This window comes from Phalacrocorax carbo, chromosome 1 (genome assembly GCF_963921805.1).
Source record: "Phalacrocorax carbo chromosome 1, bPhaCar2.1, whole genome shotgun sequence".
NCBI classification, from domain to species: domain Eukaryota; kingdom Metazoa; phylum Chordata; class Aves; order Suliformes; family Phalacrocoracidae; genus Phalacrocorax; species Phalacrocorax carbo.
In genome coordinates, this window is record NC_087513.1 from 187,358,604 (window position 1) to 187,375,472 (window position 16,869).

General features: G+C 41.1%; 1 protein-coding gene across 7 annotated transcripts in view; it reads left to right on the top strand.

Moving 5' to 3' along the window:
- Positions 1 to 16,869, top strand: part of FNDC3A (fibronectin type III domain containing 3A) — a 129,715-nt gene that overhangs the window by 97,352 nt on the left and 15,494 nt on the right. For all 7 annotated transcript variants that reach the window (XM_064440876.1, XM_064440877.1, XM_064440878.1 and 4 more), the window contains 6 exons: positions 4,986 to 5,124; positions 6,840 to 6,908; positions 8,084 to 8,202; positions 13,124 to 13,229; positions 13,325 to 13,500; positions 14,667 to 14,780. In XM_064440876.1, the coding sequence (XP_064296946.1) occupies positions 4,986 to 5,124; positions 6,840 to 6,908; positions 8,084 to 8,202; positions 13,124 to 13,229; positions 13,325 to 13,500; positions 14,667 to 14,780 (723 nt within the window). The remainder of the gene's footprint in view (positions 1 to 4,985; positions 5,125 to 6,839; positions 6,909 to 8,083; positions 8,203 to 13,123; positions 13,230 to 13,324; positions 13,501 to 14,666; positions 14,781 to 16,869) is intronic.

A 16,869-nucleotide genomic window follows, 5' to 3' on the forward strand; every position in this document is an offset into this window, starting at 1 on the left:
CAGGGAAGCAAGTTACTAATAATGCCAATAAGGCAGGGGTTCTCAGTACCTTCTGTGCCTCTGTCTTTACTGGCATAGCTGGACCCCAGATCAGAGGACCAAGTAGCTGTGACAAGGCATGTGTCAACCCACCAGTGACGGAGGAAGGGCTGGGCTGTGGCCTCTTTCAAGGGCTCAACCCCCATCAGTCTATGGGCTAGGACAGAACCCACTCCAGGATGTTAAAAGAAGTGGCTGACATTGTTGCAAGGCCACTATCTATAATATTTGAAAAGTGGTGGAGATCAGGGGATATCCCTAATAACTGGAAGACAGCACATGCCATGTCCATCTACAAGAATGGCCCAAAAGAGAACCCAGGAGATTACAGGCCCATTAGTCTTACTTCAGTCCCCAGGAAAGTAATAGAACAAGTCCTCCCAGAAACAATTACAGGCCAAATGAAGCAAGTGATTGGGAAAAGCCAACACAGATTTACCAAAGGCAAATCATGCTGACTAACCTGATCACCTTTCACAACAAAGTAACACTTTCAGTTGCCCTGGGGAGAGCAGTGAATGTTGTTTACCTGGACTTCAGCAAAGCATTTGATGCTGTTTCCTACAGTATTCTCCGGGACAAACTGGCAAGATACAGACTGGATGGGTGGTCTGTGAGATGAGTAGAAAACTGGCCAACGGGCCACACTCAAGAGGGTGGTGATCAATGTTTCTACTCAGGCTGGCAGCCTGTCACAAGTAGGATCCCCTAGGGATCAAAGTGGGGCCCTACGCTGTTCATCTTCGCAAATGATCTAGACGATAGGATTGAAAGCATCCTCACCAAGTTTGCTGGTGACACCAAACAGAGCGGTGAGGTGGACACTTCAGAAGGTAGAGTCATCTTACAGAGAGACCTGGAGAGGCTAGAAGAGTGGGCTAGCAAGAACAGTATGAAGTTTTAACAAAGACAAGTGCTAGGTCCTGCACCTGGGTCAGGATAACCAAAGAGCCTGGTACAGGCTGGGAAAACAGTACAGGCTGAGAAATAGCCTTGCTGAAAGGCACCTGGGAGTCGTGATGCACAAGTCAAACATGAGTCAGCAGTACACCACTGCAGCAACCAAGGCAAATCTGATCCTGGGCTGCATCTGCAGGGGCATTACTGGTAGAGGTAAGAGATGTGATCCTCTCACTTGACTCAGTGCTTGTCAGGCCATACTGGAGTAATGTGTCCAGTTCTGGTCCCCACAACTCAAAAATGACACAGACAGGCTGGAGAAGAGTCCAAAGGAGGGCCACGAAGATGATCAAAGGGCTGGAGAACCTGCCGTGTAAGGAAGGACTGAAGGAGTTAGGTCTTTTCTTCTTGGAGAAGAGAAGGCATAAGGGGGACCAGTTTTCCAGTACTTAAAAGGGTGGCTACAAAGAGGAATAAGGCTCGTATTTCACAAGGAGTCACATGGAAAAGGCAAGAGGCAGTGGATACAAGTTGCACCAGGACAGGTTCAGTCTTGATGTAAGAAATAAATTCTTTACAGTGAGAACAACCATCATAGGAACAACCTCCCCAGGGACATGGTGGAGTCCCTGTCACTGGATGCTTTCAAGACACAACTGGACAGGGTGCTAGATAATCTCATCTAGGCTCCCTTTTCCCTGAAAGGTTGGACTAGATGGTCTTTTGGGTCCCTTCCAACCTGGGGTGTTCTGTGTTATCAGTTGTTCTTGAACAACTGCATGGTTTTTGAAAGAAAGCTAAAGACATGTCCCAGAGTATGAAGCAGAGTCGGAATGATCCCATCTCTGTCTACAAGGGAAAAGTGTTGATAGCTGTTGTCTTGCATACACCTAAAATACTGTTCCATAAAGAAGAATTGGGAACTGCTGCAGGGCAGCACCATTGTGCAACATGAAAGGTAGCAGTTTAGGGATTGCTTGGTTTGTTTTGAGTTAACACTAAAACATATAGGTAGTCCTTTTAAAATTATAGCAGATATTTTGTGCTTTTGAATATGATTACTTTCTTAAGCAAAAAAGGTTATGATGGGTTAATCTTACAATATTTGGATTTTTTTACGTAACTTAGTATTTAAATGATTTAAAATACACAGTGTATTCCAGGGACTGTACCAAGCTAGGATGGTTATGGCCACACATGAACTTAAAGAACAACTAATCACCTTGGAACTAGCTTTTGCAAGATTTGATTGTAGTTTTCCTTCGAAAGTAATCCTACATGTTAATCATACGCATTACTAGTAAATACATAGTTAACTTAAACATCCTAAGTTTGTCATTAAAATGAAAAAAAATCAATGTTTATACCCTATTTTTCTTAACAAAACAGTAAACAGAAGTCTGTTGTCACTCATTCACAGGGTATAAAGGAGAAACAAATGTGTTAATCAGGTCTTTAATTTTTATTATACAGGGAAAGACTTAATTAGTAGTAATATTCCTTAAGGCTTTTGAAAGAAGCTTTATAACATTGGAAACCTTACTATAATACGTAAATGCTAACTGTGCCTGTTTAACTTCATTTGTAAGGGTACAAAGACAACTAGATGATTGTTAACCTTGTAAACTGTATCAGGAGACTTAGTGTCTGAGAGGCATGTTAGCTCATATTTCTATTTCTCAATCCGTACTAACATTACTGCTGTCATTTCAATTCTGCTCATTTTTAAAACAAATATAAAAGCTATTCAACCTTTTTTTAGGTTTTTCAGGTTTTTGCTAGGAACAAATGGGAATATGTAGTAAACTAACTGCAGTCACAGCTTGAAAGTAAAGGGTAGCAGCAATTTGTTTTCCTAGATTCGCAGAAAAGTCTGCATTGGAATGGACTTCTGGGGATCATCTGGGTCAAATCTGTGTAGAAAGTAGGGCCTTGGGTTGGGTTATTCAACCCTGTCCTAGCCCTGTTGACCTGACACTTCAGTATTTTCAGCAAGAAAGATTCAACCATTTCTCTGGGCAGCCTGTTCTCGTGGTGATTAATTTCTTTTCTTATATCCAGCTAGAATTCCACCTAAGACACTTTGTGCCCACTGTCTCTTGTCCTGTCATCACAGATCCATGTGAAGACAGTATCTTCATCTCTTCTGTGACTACCTTTTAGGAATTGGAAGGCTGTGATTAGATCTCCCCCAGTGAAACTTCTTAGGCAGCCTTTCTTCCTGTGTCAGGTTCTCCAACCCTCTGATCGTCATGCTGGCCCTCTTCTGGACCCTCAAGTTTCCCAGTGTCTCTTGCACTGGGAGGACCAAACCTGGACACAGTATTCCAGGCGTAGCCTAAAAAGCGCCGAGTAAAGTGGTGTAATCACATCCATTGTTCTGCTGGCTAGATTCTTGCTGATGCAGCCCATGAAACAATTTGCCTTTGCTGCCAGGATGCTTTGCTGATTTGGTTGGCTCGTTCTCCACTAGAATCCCGAGGTCCTTCTCAGCCGAGCTGCAAAAAGAAAAGCTGACTAGCCAGTCAGACCCCAGACTGTACTGATGCTGGGATTATTCCATTCCAGGTGCAAGATTTCATCTCTGTCAGAGTGCACACAGTTCTTGTCGATGCAATCTTCCGGCCTCTCAGAGTCTGTATGGTGGCTCTTCCTTCCAGCATGTCTCTCTCTGCTCCTGGTTTGGTGTCATATGCACACCTGGGGAGGGTGCACTCACTCCTGTCATCCAGATCACTTATAAAGATATTGAACAGTATCTGACATTGTATTGACTGCTGAGGAAATCCACTCATGAACAGCTGCTAATTTGCCTTTGAACCATTAACCACCACCCTTTGAGGCTTGCACTCTGTCAGGTTTTGCACACACATCTTGTGGTCCATCTGTTCCGTCTATACCTTAGCAGCTTGTCTACGTGGATGTTGCAGGAGACCACGTCAAACTAAAATCAGGGTAGATGATGTCCACAGCTCTCCCCTCATCTACTGAGCAGGTTGTTTCATCATAGAAGGCACTTAGGTTGGTCAAACATTATTTACCCTTGATAAATCTAATCACCTTCTTGTCCTCCATATGCCTGTAAATAACCTCCGTGACAACCTTTGCCATAATTTTCCCTGGGACTGAGGAGTTTGTATCATCTTTGCTGTTGTTAATATAAATTACCCATATAAAGACTTCTTTATCTCTGAATATATTTCCTTAAAAGAAGGTACTAGAGCAGCACAAGAGCTCTACTTAATTCATCCCACTGATTCAGGTTTCTTTAGCAGTTAGTAAAGCATCATTTTTTTGCTCTTTACTTAATTACATGAAAATATTTTCGCCTCAATGGGAAGGGAATTGTAATTAATATTTTAATACTTCCAAGTTCCTGCAGTGAAAGATTAAAAGTGGCCTCTTTGCAGGGTCTTTTTCATCATCATTTGTTTCCATGCTTCTATAAAGGTTTTTTCTCACGTGTATATTTCGTTATCGATATATTGCATAACTCTTCTAAAAGAGTTGTTCTTAGACCTATCTGATCTCTGAGTTTCAAGTGTTCAGATCCTTAACTTGAAATAAAAGTGGCTTGTGCTATATTGAGCATCCACAGATTCCATTATTGTTGCTGAGATTTGCATGTCCTGATTACCTTTTACAGTCAGGCAACTCTTAAGTGTCCTAATTAGAAGCCCATCTTTATGCACCAACATTAGAAATTTGGAGGATATGGAAGATTTGATCTGTGAAATAATTTATTAGTAGTATTAGTATTACTTCAGCTTCACAATTAATAGGGTTTGGGGGGATTTTTAAGGAGGTGGGGTTTTTTGCTAGCAATTTGCAGGAAATTTTGATTTCAGTATAGTGATTGTCTAACTAGGGAACTAATGGAAAAGTGAAATGAATGTATATAATAGCTTTAGTTCTTGTGATAATTTATTATGGAGCTATCTGTCTAAGCATAGGTATACATTAATTTGACCTTACCATTAACAGTCAATAGCATACTGCTAGCCAGTGCACTTGTTTTGTTTATAATATTTTTTATATATCTGCAGGTCATTGCCTATAACTCAGAAGGGAAAAGCAGTCCAAGTGAGACAGTAGAATACATTACTTCTCCAGACAAGCCTGGAGTACCTTCAAAACCCACAGTGAAAGGAAAAATACACGCACAGAGTTTTAAAATAATCTGGGGTAAGATTGTTGTCCAGCTCTGTTTAGAGTATGTCCTCTGTACTTTGTGTATATATATAAAAAATATTTTACATAATTATTTGTATCTAGAAGGCCAGGTTTTACTTCAGTAACACTTCAGTCAACTGAGCCATTATGATCCATTTTCATGGAACTAAGAGAAAAATATTGATTCAAAATACTTAGGGTGGCAGTATAATAGTGTAATTATGTGGGAAGAATAATATACAAATTGTAATAGGGGCTGTTATTGCAGGGGACTATAATAATTTAAAAAACCCCAGTAGTGGTAATTTGTGTACTAAGAAGTTCTGTTTCTCTGGCACAAAAAGTAAATGCCACGAAATTCTGGGGTTTTCTCAGAAGAGGAGATCCAAGTTCAACCTATTTCTTAAAAGTGTTTGGTTTTGATAGATGAATGTTTTTATTCGCTGAAGATCTTGAGAAACTTTTCCTTAGGCTCAGGATTTTTTAGCCTTATGCTGTGAAATAGGAGAAGGTGAAGCAGTACTGCGTGATGCAGTACTTCAGCAGAAAATCAGTTAAAGGTTTTATTTATTGTCACAGGTAATTAAACTTCTTACCTATTTCTGTTTAATAGCGTGTTTAATTTTTTTTCATTAAGAAAGTTACTTGTAAAGTATAAGTAGTACTCAGCAAGTCCAGTCTTGCAAATTTCCAGAGTATTTGGCTACATCAGGGCCTGATATTTGATCTTTTACGGATTATATATAATGTATGAAGTTATTAGAAATACCTAAATCGAAAACTATCTGAAATATCTATTTACTTATAAAATCTATAATAGTCACTATTTTGAACAGTAATACTCTTTTTTTTTAATAAGTGATAATGAATATAATCATTTTATTCTTCATTTGGAGTAATTTGTTACCTTCCAACCAAAAAAGTGCTATGTGCCATATAGTAAGTCTCACTTTGTTTAGCAGGTGCGGTGTGATATGTAACCCTTGCCTAAGAGCCAACACCATTTCATCCGACACATACATAATGTCATGCTGTGTTTGTATTTGTCCAAAATGTTGGTTTTCCACCTTATTTTAATTCTGCTGTTCCCTAAGTCAGCTCTAAGAAAGAGTAGTAAAATTGTGTGTCAAAGATAGGTCTGTATGCTCATATTTTGTACATGAGTATTGTACCAGGGGGGAAAGTGCACTCAATTTCTAATAACGTATTAAAAATTCAAGAGATGACATTTTCAGTGTCGAATTCCTGACTTCTCCCAGAATATATAGGTTTTTGAAATCCTGTCCTTAAATAATTTTGAAATATTCTTGTATGCAAATCCGTATGAGAATCTTTTCCTATATGCAGTCCAAATTACAGGACCATTAGGATCCTGTAGGATCCATTAGGATTAGGACATAGGCCCTGAAACCATAATCAGTCAGCCTTCCACAGCACTTCAGACTTACTGAAATGTTTGCTGTGACATCTCCCAGGTGCCTGATTCACTTGCCACTCTTCATCTGTAGAGTATACAGTAGGGTTGTGAGCTGGCAGCTTTGCATAGTGGAGAATTTGAGTGATTCGCAGCTGTCTTGAACTGGCATGCTATGCTAGCTAGGATGCTATCTCTCTAAATAAGCACCTGTCTCCAGTTGGCTGTTGATTTTGTCTTTTGTAAATTCTCCCCAAAAGCTACAAAACCATTTAATTTACCTCGCTTAGTTGGAATATTGCTGTTTTTATAGATCCGCCAAAAGACAATGGAGGAGCAGCAATAAATACATATGTTGTGGAGATGTCTGAAGGCTTAAATGGTAAGTATTAGGAACGTATGTTGGCATTCAGCTATGTTGGTTTTTTCTGCATGTGTGCGCTGTGGGAAGAGTAAAATGTGTATTATGATAGGGAAAGTTATTGTAAGGGACTGCCATTTAAAAAACAGATATTTTGATGCTTATATACAAGACGCACTTTTTCTCTGGCTTAGAAAGAAGATGCCACAAAACTGTGTTGAAAGAGATGCTCCGTATTTAAATTATTAATTAGGCGTATTCTGTTTTGGAAATGAAATTACACATTTCAGACCTTTTAGGGCAAGAAGATGGGGTCACATAACTATGTGGGATGCATATCAAATTAAGGATAAACTAGTGCTCTGTTTATCACTATTAAAGGAGAACAGTGATGCAGTTGGGATAACTGTTTCTGCTATTTGCTTTTCTGTTCTTTCATACAGAAGGGAAATTAACAATATTTCTAAACCAGACATAAAGCTATCTGGCTAAATTATTTAAAAATCTAGACTTCAAGTAACCTCATTAAATTCAGAAGCACAGTCACACTGAAAGTTTATGCTTCTCCAGTGCAGTGTCGGATTAAGGCAGCACACTTTCCCCAGATTGTAATGGCAGCCTGTCAGAGGTCTCAGCTGTGGTTCTTTTGATACTTAGTCTGTCGCTTTCCTTACTCCATTGCGTGTGCGCATTAAGTCACTTTTGGAATGATTTACCCAAGCCTTTCATGCAGATTTAGTGAGCTGTGCATTATGTTTCATCCCAGACCTCTAAATTCTGTGATGTATTGAGTTTTTGGAGATTTAATTAAAAGCCCCAGGTTCCCTGCTTAATCTCTTAAAAAGGAGAGAGGTAATGCTAAAGGGTTTCTGGTTTAAGGGTCTGGCTGAATAGCAAAGAATGAAGTCGGTATTTCAGATAGTGCTGGGCCATTCAGGAGCACAGGAACAAGCTTTATCAGTTGTAAACTGTAGTTACAGTCTGCAAAATTAATGTTGCAATTAAAAGTTTCTTTTCCATGGAAAATTTTGTTTATGTATCTTTCCTATTTATTTGGTTACGATGTTTGAATATGCTTGCTGGCCCAGTAATAACTACTTCATTAAAAGTAAATTCTGTCCTAGTTAATGTGAATGGCAAATAAGGAAGATAGTTCCCTTCAGCAGATCATTGCACACTTATTCCTAACCTTTCAGGAAACAAATGGGACACAATATACAGCGGAGCTGCTAGGGAACATGTGTGTGACCGACTAAATCCTGGCTGTTCCTATCGCTTACGTGTATATTGCGTTGGGGAAGGAGGACAAAGCACGGTAATATGAATGTTTTTATGAAATAACATTTCTCTCTCTTTAAGAAAGTCTGATCCAGTAGTTAATAAGCAAATACTATACAGAAGTGCCTAACAAAATAGCCATAATCAGTACCTCAAAAAAGTTCCAGCATTGGCACACAGTGTTTCAAGTTTCTGTGCATTTCTTAAAGAAATAAATGTGAATATTCTTTTCTGATACTATATTTTGTTTAAAGTCATTTTTCTTATTTACTGAAACAGATACTTTGTCTTTTCCTGTGTGATACATTGTCAGAATGTGTGATAATTGATAGAACGTAATTTCTTAAGGCCTAACCTAAGACAGCAGTGTAAATGTAACGTTTTCCACGATGTCAGTGGAGTACCCTGTCTGAGCAGCCAAGTCAGTCCAGCAGGCAGGGGAGGACAGAGTGTTTCCTCAGGCTTTACGGGGCTGTGCTCTTCCAGTGCTGTCTCAGCCACAATCAAAATGTTTACATTGCCCTCCCTGCTTTTCAGTATTCCCGAACAATTAGGTGTGCCATACTATGATCCTTCATATATACACATTACATACACACGCACTTGCACTGTCACTTCTGTGGTGTAGTTCAGCCTCCAGTGCCAAAATGTCACTCTGTGTTCTTCTCTCTTCTTCCCAGCAGCAAGTGTAACAAAGCCAGCCCTGGCTCTCTACGGATTTCCAGCAGGGCTTAGCTGTCAAGCTGATCCCCTGAAAATCTTAAAGCCTTGCATTCTTGGTGTTTGGCATTTCTTCCCCAGCCCCCTTTTACTATATGAAATTACTGTGTTCTTCCTCCACAGAAGTCCCCTGCAGATAGCCTCGCCCGCAGCCACCTTGTCTTAAGAATAAATCTGGACTCCTTCAGTGCTGGCTCAGCTGCGATGCTTTCCCTTTTGCCATAACTCAGCTTGCTGTTGTACAGGGGAAGGGGGAAGGCAGTATACTTCCCAGTCACCTAACCACAAGTGCACGTATGTCTTTGGAGAGTTTTGCTTTGCCAACCTCCTTTTCTCACAGCCCAACACTGATAGTTTAGAATAAGCATCATTTGAGTACCAGAGAGAAAATAGCTTTCAGAAAGTCCTAATACTTTCTGAAGGTGTGAGAAATCAATAGAAGAGTAAAGAAAGATGTATTTAAACTTTTCTGTAGCTTGTCATGGACATATGCCTCCTGAGAAACGTTCTGCTTTTTAAGTAGCATCGGTTGTTCAGTGCAACAACATATCTCACAGGAACTGAAAAGCAGCAGAGCTTCCAATCCACTCTTTCTGGAACATATGAATAAAGCAGTTATAGAATCACAGAATTCTTAAGGTTGGAAAAGACCTCTAGGATCATCAAGTCCAACCGTCAACCCAACACCACAAGGCCTCCTAAACCATGCCCTGAAGTGCCACATCTAGATGGTTTTTGAACACCACCAGGGATGGTGACTCAGCCACCTCTCTGGGCAGCCTGTTCCAATGCCTGAAGAAATTTTTCCTAATATCCAATCTAAACTTCCCCTGGTGCAGCTTGAGGCCATTTCCTCTCTTTCTATCACTAGTAACTTGGGAGAAGAGACCAACACCCACCTCACTACATCCTCCCTTTCAGGTAGTTGTAGAGAGCGAAGAGGTCTCCCTTCAGCCTCCTCCAGGCTAAATCACCCCAGCTCCCTCAGCCTCTCCTCATAAGACCTGTTCTCCAGACCGTTCACCAGCTTTGTTGCCCTTTTCTGGACATGCTCCAGGACCTCAATGTCCATCTTGTAGCGAGGGGCCCAAAACTGCACACAGTATTCAAGGTGTGGCCTCATCAGTGCTAAGTACAGGGGCACGATCACTTCTCTGCTCCTGCAGGCCACACTATTCCTGATACAAGCCTGGATGCTGTTTGGCCTTCTAGGCTGCCTGAGCACACTGCTGGCTCATGTTCAGCCGGCTGTCAGCCAGTACCCCCAGGTCCTTCTCTGCCAGGCAGCTTTCCAGCCACTCCTCCCCAAGCCTGTAGCGTTGCATAAAGTTGTTGAGACTGAAGTGCAGGAACTGGCACTTGGCCTTGTTAAACCCCATACAGTTGGCCTCAGCTCATTGATCCAGCCTGTCCAAATCTCTCTCCAGAGCCTTCCTACCCTCGAGCAGATCAAAACTCCCAGCCAACTTGGTGTCATCTGCAAATTTATTGAGGGTGCACTTGATCCCCTCATCCAGATCGTTGATAAAGATATTATACAAGGCTGGCCCCAAAACAGCCCTGGGGAACACTGCTCGTGACCAGTCACCGATTGGATCTAGGTCCATTGACCACAACTCTCTGGGCTTGGCCATCCAGAGAGTTTTTTACCCAGGGAAGAGTACATCTGTCCAAACCACAAGCCGCCAGCTTCTCTAGGAGAAATCTGTGGGAGACAGTATCAAAGGCTTTACTAAAGTCCAGGTAGACAACATCCACAGCCACTAGCTGGGTCACCTGGTCATAGATCAGGTTAGTCAGGCAGGACCTGCCTTTCATGAACCTATGCTGGACAGCCTGATCCCCTGGTTGTCCTGCACTTGCCTGGTGAGCTCACTCAAGCTGAACCACTCCATAACCATTCCCAGTACCAAGGTCAGGTCAACTCAGCTGTACTTCCCCAGATCCTCCTTCCAGCCCTTCCTGTAGATGGGCATCACATCGGCAATCCTCCAGTCATTTGGGACCTTCCCTGTTAATGAGGACTGCTGATAAATGATGGACAGTGGCTTGGCGAGCTCCTCTGCCAGCTCCCTCAGTACTCTTTGGTGGATCCCATCCAGCCCCATAGACTTGTGAGTGTCCAGGTGGCTCAGCAGGTTGTAAACTGCTTCCTCCTGGTTTATGGGGGGTTTATTGCGCTCCCTGTCCCTGCCTTCCAGCTCAGGGGGCTGCACAGCCTGGGGATAACTGGTCTGATAGTTAAAGACTGAGGCAAAGAAGACATCTAGTACCTCAGCTTTTTCCTCATCCTCGGTGGCAGTGTTCCCCTCCACGTCCAATAGAGGATGGAGATTCTCTTTGATTCTCTTTTTGTTCTTAGTGTATTTGTAAAAACGTTTTTTGTTACTCCTTACAGCAGTGGCTAGGTTGAGTTCTAGATGAGCTTGTCTAATTTTCTCTGCAAGACCTAACAAGGTCTCTTGAGTTGCCTGCCCCTTGTTCCAAAAGTGGTAGACTCTTCTTTTTTTCCTGAGTGCCAGGAAAAGCTCCCTGTTCAGCCAGGCTGGTTGTCATTCCCACCGGTTCATCTTGCGGCACTTGGGGACAGCCTGCTCCTGCACCTCCAAGACTTCCTTCTTGAAGAATGCCCAGCCTTCCTGGACTCGTTGCCCTTCAGGACTTCCTCCCAAGGGACTCTCCCAACCAGTGTACTAAACAGGCCAAAGTCTGCCCTCTGGAAGTCTGTGGTAGTGGTTCTGCTGACCCCCCTTCTTACTTCACCAAGAATTGAGAACTCAATCATGTCATGGTCACTAAGCCCAAGAAGGCCTCCGACCGCCACATCTCCCACCAGTCCTTCTCTGTTTGTGAACAGGAGGTCAAGCGAGGCACCTCCCCTGGTAGGCACACGTACCAGCTGCATCAGGAAGTTATCTTCCACACACTCCAGGAACCTCCTAGACTGTTTCTTCTCTACTGTGTTGTATTTCCAGCAGACATCGGGTAAATTGAAGTACCCTACTAGAATAAGGGCAACTGATAGTGGTACTTCCACCAGCTGCTTATAGAATGCTTCATCTACCTTTTCATCCTGGTTGGGTGGGCTATGACAGACTCCCAGCAGGATATCTGCCTTGTTGGCCTTCCCCCTGACCCTTACCCGTAAGCACTCAACCGTATCATCACAATCACAAGCTCTATGTAATTTAAACACTCCCTAACGTATAGAGCCACCCCACTGCCTCTCTTTCCTTGCCTATCCCTTCTGAAGAGCTTATAGCCATCCATTGCAGCGCTCCAGTTGTAAGACTCATCCCACCTTGTCTCTGTGATGGTGACTTAAGTCATAGCTATCCTGCCACACAATGGCTTCCAGCTCCCCGTTTGTTGCCCATGCTGTGCACATTGGTGTAGATGCACTTGAGCTGGGCTATTGATTTCACCCCCAATCCTGGCATGGCATTCCTAGGCTCCTCTCTAGTGGGCCTGGCTATATCACCTTTCCTCTTTGAACCTAGTTTAAAGCCCTCTTGATGGCCCCCACCAACTCAGTTATGAAATGAGACTCTAAGATGCATCTTTTTTGTAAACTAAAAGGCTTACCAACTTTGTGTTTGTTCTGTATCACACCAGACCTAATAACCCCGCATTGTCTCTGACTCATTTCTGTCTGCTTCCAGCAGTCAATGCCATCTGCTGCGTGTGATGCTATGTATTTTGCACGCAGAGGTGTAAAAATCAGAGGTGTAAGTTTGTTGCACAATAAGTATTACTAAGCAATGAAAAAGTTGAAATCTCGTTTTTTTCATCTCTCTGATAGACATTTCTGCCCACTTTTACTTTCTGAGAAGTTCTTGCACAGAAAGTATAGAACCATTAGAGTAAGATTCTTGAAATTATTAAATTGCAATTTGATGGAAAAGAGAATGAGTTTACATTGAACAAGTCATAATTCAAGGATCTATACTAGGTTTGTACTGATAATTAACCACTGCTTTTAATTCTACCTGTTGCATGTGTACCAAAACACAAAAGCAAAAGTTAATTTTGCATATTGTGTGATCACTGTAGCATGTTTTATATAGGTATTATGAGAAATACATACCAGATCACATAAGCATCTTCATGTATTTGAAGATGTAGTTAAAAAAATGGAAGATTCTGTTTCTGATTTAAGTATTTGCCTTTACTTGTGGCATAATTGATAGTGCTCATTTTGGCGTAGATGACTTCATTAATCTATCTTTCTTTTGTAGGCATCTGACCCTTTACTGGTGCAGACTCCAGCAGTGGTTCCTGGTCCATGCCAGCCTCCAAGGCTACAGGGTAGACCAAGAGCAAGAGAAATTCAGCTGCGCTGGGGTAATTCTGTTACAACTATTAGTGAGTGTAAGGAATCCAAATGTGTTATGTGTTAAAATTAAACAAGCTTTTATTTCTTTGTTTCTTATTTTTAGGACCACCTCAGGTGGACGGCGGTTCACCCATTACCTGTTATGCTCTGGAAATGTTTCAGACAGAAACTGATGAACACAGAGAGGTTTACCAAGGCTCTGATGTTGAATGCACAGTAGGCAGCCTTCTTCCAGGGAGGATGTACAACTTCAGACTGCGAGCAGCTAACAAGGCTGGGGTAAGGAGGCAGTCTGAAATTAAATTAGTTCCAGAGACTGCAATCGCTATTAAGAATCTTCTCTTTTAAAAGAAGCATTTAACAGTAATTTTAAAGTGAGGATTTCCTAATGTAGAGTCATTTGATTGACACAGCATATTGTTGTATGGGAACAGATAGTTAAACATCAGTTTATAACAAATGGGTTTTAGATGAAGGGAAGAGAAAATAGCTAATTGTGTCTTACATCTGAATAATAGCATCAGGAAATGGTTAGGAAATGCTAAGTACTTTATCAAAGCATTGTTGCAACTTTAATATTCTCATGTGAAGTAAGGTAATATAGTAAACTATTTTCTGTATACAGCTTTGTAAATTGACTGACCTTTATTTTTACAGCTGTTGGTGTTCTAGAAGATAATAATTAGCATTTCCTGACTTCTTTTATTTAGTTTAACTTCTGAGTATATGCTCTATCAGATACAAGAATATTTTCTGTCTTGGAGTATTAAATGTGTTAAAATCAATTGTTGCTGTAGGACAAGCTTTATTTAATTAAGTATTCGAAGTCCTGATTTAAAGATGGAGAGGTGGGCTGCTTGTATTTGTTCAATAACGTTCTCTTCATAAAAACTATCAGGACCAGTTGACATCATATGTGGAGAGGTCAGCAGCTTAAGGCTTTAAAGCACCAACCTAACTTTTTATCTGCCCCCCACAAAGAATGGTTTATAGCTCAAGCATTTTTTTGAATCCTTCATTTTTTTTAGATAGATATAAATAGGCAGTTACAAATTCTGTTATCACAGAATCACAGAATGGTAGGGGTTGGAAAGGACCTCCGGAGATCATCTTGTCCAACCCCTGCTTGAGCAGGTTATGTTACAGTGCAGCGTTATGTAACTTCAAAATAACGATTTGGATTGCACTTTACTGTTTTATGTGAGAGCCTAAAGTGTCAAATTTATTCTGATTCCATTTGCTATAAAGAAGAGTCTTACAGCTATTCTGGAGAATAGTCATATACTGAAATGAACTCCGAATCCACACTCCACAAAGATGTATTTTACAAGCAAGTAAAACAAAGTTGCTGGCTGAAATTATATGTCCCTACTGTGGTAAACTATTACTTAAAAAGTAGTGATTTTATTTTTACAGTTTAGTTGTATCAACTTTCTTTTTAATAGTTTGGACCTTACTCAGAAAAATGTGAAATAACTACAGCACCTGGACCACCAGATCAGTGCAAGCCCCCTCAAGTGGCCTGCAGATCTGCTGCATGTGCTCAGGTGTCATGGGAGGTAAGAATGCCTTGTTACTCCTGTCTTAACATGATTGTCTTCCACATTTTTAAGTTCAAATTTAAAAGCTTAAGACTGTATTTTAATCACATTTTAAACATACATACCTGATTATCCAATACTTGGTAGGTAAAACCTTAACGTCATTTATCACACATATGACAGCTATAAGTTGGCAGCCTGCAGGTACTTGAGATCTTCCTTTGTTCTTCTGTTGAGGAGTTTTCCACAACTGCTTTACTGCATTTCTGATTGATGCAGGCTCTCCTGAAAATTTTTCTTCGATGTAGTTATCTTTCCTCAGCGCAAATACATCCACATAATATAATAGATTATTGTGCATTTGCTGGTTTTATAAGCTGATTTAATCTTATATAATTACATCAGTAATGTAGAAAAAGCCTCACAGACTTCCTACAAACCCATAGTATTTAGATATCTGATTAAAAAATGCAATAGATAAAAACTAAACTTATAGAAAGGAAGATTCTATCTGGGAATACTGTTTAAACACAGCTTTTCAGTGACTTGAGATGGAGAGAAGTATCCGAGTTACTGAAATGTACAGAAAAAAAAAGATTAAACTAGTTTACCTGGAAGGTAGAATTCATGCTTCCTACTGGGTATATCAGAGGAGCTCTCCTTAAACATCTACAAGGCAAAGCCTTTTGAAGAAATCTCTTACAATGTTCAGGTAGGATTAATTTGACCAATGTTAGATGTCTGCTTTATAGAATCACAGAGTAATCAAGGTACAAGTGCTCCTCTAGATGTCATTTAGTTCAACCTTCTGTTCAAAGCAGAGCTAACTTCAAATTTAGGTCAGGTTTCTCAGGGCCGTGTCCAGTCAAGTTTTACGTATCTCCAGGGATGAAGGTTCTGCAGCCTGATAAATTTGTCTCTGGGCAAATTCTCTCATGCTGTAGAATTTTTTTCCCTTATCTCTAGTCAAAATATCCTTTAGTGCAAGTCGTGACTCTTGCCACTGTGCCACCTCAAAGAAGAATTTGACATAACCTTCTTTGTACCCTCCCAGTAAGTAATTTAAGCCAGTAGTAAGGTCTCCCCTTAGCCTTATCCTCTTAATATCAAATAAGCCTTACCTTTTTGTTGTGTGTTGCACTCCCCCTTCATGGCCCTTCACTGGACTTACTCCATTAGGTCAAGGTCTGTCTTGTATTGGGGAGCCCAAGATGGGACACGGTACTGAAGATGCAACCTGACAAGTGCCGAGTAGAGGGGAATCATGACTCCTTTTAGCATTCTTGCTGCTCTTTTGCTAACACAGCCACTATTTAGTTCACCTTCATCCGACACACGCTGCTGACTCACATTCAACTTTCTCACCAGGACACACAGGTTATTTCATGGTAAAGTTGCTCCTCAACCTGTACTGTTCTACCCCAGGTCCAGGACTTTGTATTTGCCTTTGTCTTAGTTGAACTTCATGAATTTTGTATCAGATCCTGCTTGTTGAAATTCCTCTGGTAGCCATACCCTTCACAATATCAAATGCTTCCCCCCAGTTTGTTGTCATCCTTGTGCTTGTTGGCTTGGATTTCCCTACTTCTGTTAAGGTGAACTCCACTAGATCTACAGCAGCAACAGCAGTAACATCGAGAAATGACTCCATCTTCACTGACAGTTGCACACCCATTGACAGCTGCATTAGTTCTCTCATCAACCACATCTCATTGTAAATGAGAGAAGGGGAAGGGAGTCCTTATCAGTCACAGCTCAGGAGCATCAAATGTTATCCTTCGAAATGCTGTTTGTATTCAGTCACTTACCTTCACATAGCCTAGTGCTGAAAGTAGCAAATACTTCAAGAGATGGGTAAAGAAAAAAAAAACATGCTTTGGAGCAGTTATCATCTGCACCTTCGTGTGATTACTGTCTTGCAATATTTAATCTGAAAAAGCAGCAGCATTTTTCTTCTGCTTTCTTCATGATCTAAGAAATTTTTCGTCGATTGGGGGAGGGGGTTGGTTTGGCTTTTTGGTTGGCATTTTCTTTATTACTTCATTGACTGCTGATATCTTTCTGTAGTCTCATATCTTAGTCTGGCACTGGTACATGTGATTTTAAC